The sequence below is a fragment of the Pyxicephalus adspersus genome, chromosome 10, assembly GCF_032062135.1.
Source record: "Pyxicephalus adspersus chromosome 10, UCB_Pads_2.0, whole genome shotgun sequence".
In the NCBI taxonomy this organism is placed as follows: Eukaryota; Metazoa; Chordata; class Amphibia; order Anura; family Pyxicephalidae; genus Pyxicephalus; species Pyxicephalus adspersus.
In genome coordinates, this window is record NC_092867.1 from 59,848,059 (window position 1) to 59,856,997 (window position 8,939).

The following is an 8,939-nucleotide window of genomic DNA, read 5'->3' on the forward strand; positions in this document are numbered from 1 at the left end:
ATGCTCCCGGCATATTTTGGTGACCATGGGTACAGGGCAAGGATGGAGATGAGGGCTTAGTTTGCTTACATTGTATTGTTGGGGAAAGAAGAATATATTATGGTGGCCATGGGAACATTCCATGTGGTATTTGTAGTGGCTACATGTATGTCTCAAGTATCAGCTGCCACCTTTGGGACTCTTTGTGTCACCAATGACTGGTTCTGTGTGCGTGTTACATAATTTATGGTCATTTATAAAAAAAGAAAACAAAGAACACTGATTTTTAGTGTACATTATTTATTTCTAATGAGCCCAAGGCTAATTAGCCAATTATGATCAGCCATGACCAAAAGGTAAATTCTGATTGTGTGCTTTGCGCTTGGTGTATATAAGTCTAAAGTACAGCAACGGGTGGTCGTATTGTGATGAACATGCCACCACGACTGCACTGTCTGTACCAAAGGCACCCATTTGTCAATTGTATCACTCAATGTGTGTTTTCTGATGCCGAATTAGATTTCCTTTATGTGTAAAGCTTTTCCCACACCCTGAACATGGAAAAGGTCCCTCGCGAGTGTGAATTCTCTGGTGATAAATAAGGTTCCTTTTCTCAAGAAAAGATCTCCCGCACTCTGAACACGAAAAAGGTCTCTCCCCTGTGTGTCTCCTCTGGTGTAAAAGAAGTGCACTTTTTTCAGTGAAACTCTTGCCACACTCTGAACATGTAAAAGGGCGCTCACCCGTGTGCCTTCTCTTGTGTGTATTAAGTTTTCCTTTCTCAGCAAAACATTTACCGCATTCTGGACAAGAGAAAGGACGGTCACCAGTGTGAATTCTCTGGTGTTTAAGAAGGTGTACTTTCTGAGTGAAGCATTTCCCGCACTCTGAACACGAAAACGGAAATTCACCAGAGTGAATCCTCTGATGTGTAATTAGGTTTCCTTTGTGAGAAAAAGATTTCCCACAATCTGAACAGGAAAAGGGACGCTCTCCAGTGTGACTTTTTTGGTGTCGGAGAAGGTGTGCTTTCTGGGTGAACCTTTTGTCACATTCTGAACAAGAGAAAGGATATTCACCTGTGTGAACTCTTTGGTGTATTTGTAGTGCTCGTTTCTCATTAAAGCCTTTCCCGCACTCTGAACATGAAAAGGGACGAACATCTGTATGACTTTTCAGGTGTCTAACAAGTTTTCCTTTTTCACTAAAACTTTTACCACACTCCGAACACATAAAAGGATATTCACCTGTGTGACTTCTCATGTGTGCAAAAAGTTTTCCTTTTTCCAGGAAACTTTTCCCGCAATCTGTACATGAATAAGGACGCTCTCCTGTATGGATTCTCAGGTGCGCAACAAGTGCTCCTTTCTGGATGAAACTTTTCCCACATTCAGAACATGAAAAAGGACGTTCACCTGTGTGGATTCTCTGATGTGTATGAAGTACACTTTTCTCAGTGAAACATTTCCCGCATTCTAAACACGAATAAACGCGTTTACTCCTGTGAGTTTTCTGGTGTTTGATAAATTCATCTTTTTCAGAGAAAGATTCACCACACTCTGAACATGTAAACGTCACCCTGGTGTGAGATCTGAGATGTAGAAGAAGTTCGGAATTATTGGTGAAAGACTTCCCACACCCCAAACATGACAATGAACTCTGCCCTGTGTGACCTCCTTTATGGCTTCCAGAAGACTTTTGGGCATAAGATGTACTGGATGGTCCAACTTCACTGTGAGATCTTAGATGTAGAGCTGGAGTACGTGATTGGTCAGAAGATTCTTTAGGATTAGAGGGATCCACTGTAGTCCCCAAATGGTGAAGTCTGTCATGTGTATTATGAAGAATGGGATTTACTCCTGGAGAAGATTGTGTGATGTTACCATTTTCTGCTGGACAATTTGGAAATACAAGATGTCCCTCCGAGATATTCCAGACATAGCGTCCATCTGTGGAGACAATTTTTACATTAATGTTATCGGCATTCTTCATGTCTTGTATTCAGGAGTCACATATGTTGTCTGACACCTAACACTCGGAGCTCTGACATGCATATGGGAGCAACCAGAACACCAAAATATGAATATTAACCATATAAAGGTGACACCCAAATCAGATGGGGACAGTGATTGGAGATGGACCTTTCACATGGTGTACGGTATCTCCTCCCCATTTGTTGGGGACATGACAAACGGGTGAGTGTCTTATTTTAATTATTTTTTTAAAAATCGGGGGTGGCTTACTTAATGGGGATGTCCTAAAATCGGGGAAACACGGTAATACATTGTAGAGGAGAGAGTCGGGTTAGTAGAATACCAGAGAGGAGGAGGTTACAGTAGTCCAGATGAGAGATGATAAGAGCATGTACATAGAGTTTAGTGGTCTCAGGGGACAGGTAGGGGCGGATTTTGGAGATGTTGCGTAGGTGAAAGTGACCGGACCTGGAAATGTTCTGAAAATGGGGGGTAAATGAGGGGGCAGAGTCAAAGGTGACACCAAGACAACTTGCCTGAGGGGAGGGCCGAATAACAGTGTTATAACAGTTAGAAATATGTCAGAGGGAGATTTGGAATTTGAGGGGGGGATGATGAGGAGTTCTGTTTTATCCAGGTTGAGTTTCAGGAATCGGTCAGAAATCCATGATGAGATGGCTAACAGGTAGCATGAGACCTTATCCAGGACTGAGGGAGACAGGTCAGGGGTGGACAGATACTTGTGTCCTTCTAAATACTCCCACTCCTCCATGGAGAAATAGACAGTGACATCCTGACACCTTATAGGAACCTGACACACACAATGATACAGTCACCATCCAGACACATTTCATAATAATCTCCCAGAATTCCCAGCACCGCTCACCTCTCCCGTCAGCAGCTCCATCATCTTCTGGGTGACTTTTAGAATCTTGCCATGGTTTCTGGTGATCGTTGTATGCGGGTGACATTGTGGCCCTTTATTGAAGAATGTCCCGGGAAAGCACTTTTTGGGCATTATTGGCTCACCGGATATTTTTTTCACTACTTTATTTTCCTGTGCGAGACAATATACATTATTACAACATATTTCCCATAATCATTCTTACTTATATGGAGAGATCTCTGAATTGACTATATAGATAAGAGTGATGTCATGTGACCTCACCGAATGCTCCTCACCTGACCGCTCAGCAGGTAGATGATCTCCAGGGTGAGGGTCAGTATCCTATCAGTCACGTGACCCCAGTTCTCCTCCATTCGCTCCAGGATGGTCAGGTGAACTGTTTAGCATATATCTGGTCTACAAGGCTACAGCTCTGGATGTACAACACTATATTGTGGTATTACCTTGTTTTTGTGCCATTTTCAGCAATATCTATGTATTTCTTCCCAACCCACCTCTCACCCAGAACTTCCTGTTTATACGCTACGTCACTTCCTGTCTGCAGTCCACTTTCAGAGGATAAGACCACCACCTAGTGGAGAATGCATGAATTGCTACGTTCAATTTTATTTGTAATACTTCAACAGTTGCATTTCTTCGTTTTGTGGCATATATTGTACAAAATAAAAAGTATTAATCGACCACAAGCTGCAGAGGTTTTGACACTGCAATCATTTCCAAAATGGCACTATTCCCTGGGACTAGCTGCCAACGTTACTTGGTAGAGCCAGCTAAATGTTCAACAATGTTTTAAGTTGTCTATGATGGTGGTTTTCTAGCCTCCAGTGTAGGGGGGTAATGTTTCCATTAGTCACCATTCTAAGAGGCTTTTTTTCACACTGAACCCAATAAACCAGAGGCTTGGCAAGGTTTCTCTAGAACCTAAAATCTTTTTTTTTTTATTGGCTCCTCCTGGCTTTTACAGTGTAGAGAAGACCTATTAGATTGAAGCTACAACCAAAACATCATTTCCTTCTAGGTGGAGATTCACCGATTAAGTACCCAGCAAATTACGGGTAAGGTACATGTAAATGGCAGCTAGGGCTTCAGACCCAGGAGGCACAAATTGCTCCAGGAAGCCATAGAAACCTCTAGAGGAACCCTCGTTTGCTCGTATAAGTACAAATATTTGGTATTTAGCTCTTCTGGGCCATAAAAAATGTAATCCACCCAGAACCTGGGAAATTATAGGGTTTAGGAAGTGCTGCCTGAATGGCTATCAATGATGGGTATATTTATTTACACATAGACACGTGCTCAAAAGTGTGATTCACTTGTAAAGGACATTAGGCTCTTCCATATTCCTGGCCAATGACCACCAACACAAGAGAAATTCTTTCCATTGACCACTGATGTCAAGAGATGTTCTACTCACTGATCACCGACAAAAGAGACACGACCATTGGACATCAGTCTACGGTGACATCCTTCCCACTAACCCCGAATGTAAGAGGACGTTCTTCTCAAAGATCAACAATGTAAGAGAATGTTCTACCAACGTACTTTTATCATTGGCCACCAGTAAACCAGTAAAAAGAAACATCCTTCCCAATGATCACCAATGTAATAGGATAGTGATCTCAATGACCACCAATATACATTTACCAGTGGCCACCAGTGAAAGGAAACATCCCTCACAATGACCACCAATGTAAGAAGACAATCTTCCCAATGATCAGAGGATATTGTTGCCACTGAGCACCAATATAAAAATTTTTCTAAAACCCCAGTGAAAGGAAACATCCTCCTCAATGACCACCAAGGTAGGGGGACATCCTTACCACTGCCCATCAATGTAAGAGGACATTCTTCTCACTGACCGCCAGTGTAATGCAACATACACAGGTCTGATGATTCTTGTCCGATTCTCATCTAAGGGCTAGTATTGGACGAGAATCTGACATAAGTACAGCAGCTGTCCAACCTCATTTATGGATCCATCCTGCACTGCAAGTGAAGGGAAAAAAGCACAATAGGGTGCCGCTCGCTTGTTCTCCTTCCTGACCTCTCCCTAGAGCAAAACTGCACTGTACAGTTAGGTCCATAAATATTTGGACAGAGACATACTTTTTTTTAATAATTTTGGTTCTGTACATTACCACAATTTATTTTAAATGAAACAACTCAGATGCAGTTAAACTGCGGACTTTCAGCTTTAATTCAGTGGGTTGAACAAAACAATTGCATAAAAATGTGAGGAACCTAAGCCTATTTTTACACAATCACTTCATTTCAGGGGCTCCAAAAGTAATTGGACAAATTAAAAGCTGAAAATAAAATGTTCATTTTTAATACTTGGTTGGAAACCCTTTGCTGGCAATGACAGCCTGCAGTCTTGAACTCATGGACATCACCAGATGCCGGGTTTCCTCCTATTAATGCTCTGCCAGGACTTTACTGCAGCGGCATTCAGTTGCTGTTTGTTTGTGGGCCTTTCTGTCCGAAGTTTAGTCTTCAACAAGTTCAGATCAGGTGACTGACTTGGCCATTCAAGAATATTCCACTTCTTTGCTTTAATAAACTCCTGGGTTGCTTTGGCTGTATGTGTTGGGTCATTGTCTATCTGTTTTATGAAACGCCTCCCAATGTGACTGCATTTAGCTGGATTTGAGCAGACAGTATGTCTCTGAACACCTCGGAATTCATTAAATGAATAATGACATAACAAGAAATTCCCCACACCACCCCATGATATGTTCAATTACTTTTGAGCCCCTGAAATTAAGTGATTGTAAAAAAAAGGCTGTAGTGCCTCACATTTTTATGCGATCTTTTTGTTCATCCCACTGAATCAAAGCTGAAAGTCGGCAGTTCAACGTTATCTGAGTTGTTTCACTTAAAATTAATTGTGGTAATAAACAGAACCAAAATTAGAAAAAAGTTGTCTCTGGCCAAATATTTATGGACCTAACTGTATGTACAAAGCTCGTTCACGCATCTTTCTTTCGTCTTTAGTTGTTAGAATCATTAATAATCCTTTCCAACGACAAAAATCTGACACCTGTACATTAGACACCTTAGATCAGAGGTCGCCAACCTTTTCAGGTCTGTGAACCACTAAAATCACTGGCTCACGACCGCGCATGCGGGGAGCACGGTATCACTCAAAGGGGCAGAAACCTCTCTCAGAGTGATGTCATTATGACATAACCTCGTCCACTCTCCCATTGCATGGTGGGTTGTGTGCAGGGACACAGCCTGCCCACTTCGCTGAGCCTGGGAACTGCTTGGGGTACGTGATCTGTGGCTCTTGCCGGTGCGTCCCCCAGCGGGGTCCTTCTCCTGACCCCGCTCAGGGATTCACCAACCAAAGCCGCGGACCCCCAAGATTTTTTCGTGGACCACCGGTTGCCAAACGCTGCCTTAGATGATTTTCTTCCCACTGACCACCACAGTCAGGCGACAGTACAGTTTTCATTGTCTTTCTTTTCAGGCTGCTATCATATATTGATTTTCTATTCACCATTGGATGGCTCTCCAACTGCTGAGCACCATCCAGTCATCTAAATGATGTAAAATAAGAACTCCAAGCACAGTAAGAGGTTTTCTTTTAATTGACCTCAAAAAACGAAACAGCTGAACACACAAAAAACTGAGGCTGAAATCTAAATACAATGTTGTCTAACTAATGTAAAATTATATCAAAGTAATTCCAGTTATATAAAGGAGGATCCTGATTGGATGCTCTGGGTTTGTACATTTTTGCAGAGATTTTTTCCACCCAATCAGGCTCCAGCTGCTGCTTCCACCTCTTCTCTCCTTCTGGCTTCCTTGTTTCTAATTTTTTGATATGATTGTCCATGAACATCTCTATAAGCTTGTTTCCCATTGGTTGCTCATTATGGCCATGTATTACCACACATCATGGTGCGGTTTTTGTTGGGGATCAAGGGCATTCCCTTCTGCTTTCCGAAGGCTATCAGTTATATCCATCAAGCTGTATCCCTGAAAACTCCAACTGATATTTTAAGGCTCCAAGTGAAATCTTTTTGGGTATCTGGTCCCCACGCCAACCCAAGGTTTGTTCCTTAGTACAGTAATATTTATTGAGTTTCGGACACGTATATTATGAGAGGTCTTTATTTAAAATATGGGTAATACAGACATCTCAGTAGAGGAGGTAAGTGAGCCAGGAGGTAAGTCTATCCCAGGAAGATCTCACAATTGCAGCGCCCTAGGAATACAATAAGTCAGTAGCCATTTCAGCCCATGCATTAAAGATTCCACCAATCAAATATATGGGGGAATACATATGCAATCATTCATCTGTGAAGAACATTCTTGTGTGTTGCTGGAATCAAATTATTTTTTTCCATACTTATTTAAGGAATCTAGCTCGTGTGAAATATGACAAGTTCTATAAATTCTGCTCACACTTAAGAAGATGCCGACCCTGTATTAATATTCTAACATATTTACAACACCAGGGTGGGGCTTTACCATAACACAAGGGAATGTGCAGTGAGAAAGTGAAGCCACACCAAATGCCTTAAAAAATAAAAGAATGTTTATTTGGCTTTTGCGGTCCTTTCTCGGTGGTCCACTCCATGCGTTTTCTGGTGTTTCAGAAGATTTCCTTTCTGGACAAAACATTTCCCGCACACTGTACATGAGAAGGGACGCTCACCGGTGTGAATTCTCTGATGTTTAAGTAGATCGGCTTTCTGATTGAAACTTTTCCCGCACTCTGGACATTTGAAAGGGCTTTCGCCCGTGTGACTTCTTTGGTGTGCAATAAGTTTTCCTTTCCCTGAATAACATTTCCCACAAACTGAACAAGAAAAAGGACGCTCACCAGTGTGACTTCTCCTATGTATAACAAGTTTTCCTTTAACAGCAAAACACTTTCCACACTCTGAACATGCAAAAGGATATTCACCTGTGTGAATTCTCTGGTGGGTGACGAGTGTGCCTTTCTCAGTGAAACTTTTTCCACATTCTGAACAGGTGAAAGGGCGCTCGCCTGTGTGAATTCTCTGGTGTTTAAGAAGATCTCCTTTATGAATAAAACATTTAGCGCACTCTGAACAAGAAAAGGGGCGCTCACCCGTGTGAATTCTTTGGTGCCTACGAAGGTCTCCTTTGTGAATAAAGCATTTCCCACACTCTGGACATGAAAAAGGACGTTCACCTATGTGAATTCTCTCATGTCTAAGAAGGTCTCCCTTGTGAATAAAACATTTTCCACACTGTGTACATGAGAAAGGACGTTCACCTGTGTGACCTCTGAGGTGTTTCAGAAGTATTTTCTTTTCGGTGAAACATTTTCCACACTCTGAACACGCATAGGGTCGAGCAGCAGTGTGACTTCTCTCATGTACAAGAAGATCTTTTTTTTCAGCAAAAGATTTTCCACATACTGAACATGACATTGAACTCCTGTAAACTCCTTCATGGCTTATAGAAGATACCCTGGAATTAGATGGATTTGTTGATCCATCCGCATTGTGAGATGCCTCTGAATGGCGAGTTCTGCAATTTACAATGGGATTTACATCTGGAGAAGATTGTGTTTTGGAATAATCTTCTGCATTAGAATCTGGAGATAAAATAAGATGTCCCTCAGACGTATTCCAGACATAGCGACCACCTATTCCAAAACAAAACATATTCATCATTCATTGTGTTCAGGTGTCAAGAATTAAACTCTGGCATGGAATTGGTGCCGTTTTAACACTTTCAAGGTAACTGTGTTTGATACAGAGATATCATATGGTGTACAGCAGGGGTCCCCAAACCCAGGAAAAGGGCCCTGCATGATGGGGTGCACCGGCCAGAGCCGTGGACCATGTCCTCCGTATGGTTGGCAGGCTCAGGGCGGGTTGTGTCTCTGGACAAACCCAGCCACTCTCTCATAGCAGTCTCAAAGTGAAAGTGTCTCAAACTCTGGGGTAAGTATCTGCCCCTTTCAGTAACACACAGCTCCCCGCACACGCGCGGTCCGGAGACTGTGCATTTAGTGGTCCACAAGGTCCAAAAGGTTGGGGACCAATGGTGTACTGTATCTCCACCTCATTTGTTGGGGACATGACGTTATATTG

At 42.3% G+C, this 8,939-nt stretch overlaps 4 protein-coding genes across 4 annotated transcripts in view; all 4 read right to left on the reverse strand.

Moving 5' to 3' along the window:
* LOC140339143 (uncharacterized) overlaps positions 1–1,986 on the reverse strand; it is a 3,153-nt gene extending 1,167 nt beyond the window's left edge. The window contains exon 1 of the mRNA XM_072423726.1: positions 475–1,986. Coding sequence (XP_072279827.1) covers positions 475–1,971 — 1,497 coding nt within the window. The 5' untranslated portion in view covers positions 1,972–1,986. The remainder of the gene's footprint in view (positions 1–474) is intronic.
* LOC140339137 (uncharacterized) overlaps positions 1–8,939 on the reverse strand; it is a gene marked incomplete in the record, with an annotated part of 145,177 nt that overhangs the window by 121,465 nt on the left and 14,773 nt on the right.
* Positions 2,008–8,939, reverse strand: part of LOC140339844 (gastrula zinc finger protein XlCGF66.1-like) — an 11,207-nt gene continuing 4,275 nt past the window's right edge. Inside the window, exons 4-5 of the mRNA XM_072424744.1 lie at positions 2,650–2,763; positions 2,008–2,022 (exon numbers count right to left, since the gene is read on the reverse strand). Of these exons, the coding sequence (XP_072280845.1) occupies positions 2,008–2,022; positions 2,650–2,763 (129 nt within the window). The remainder of the gene's footprint in view (positions 2,023–2,649; positions 2,764–8,939) is intronic.
* On the reverse strand, positions 6,430–8,488 carry LOC140339078 (uncharacterized; the record flags this gene model as incomplete). Its single annotated transcript, XM_072423627.1, is given in 1 exon segment — positions 6,430–8,488. A coding segment is annotated over 1 exon segment (1,082 nt), but the record flags the coding sequence as incomplete, so codon positions are not given.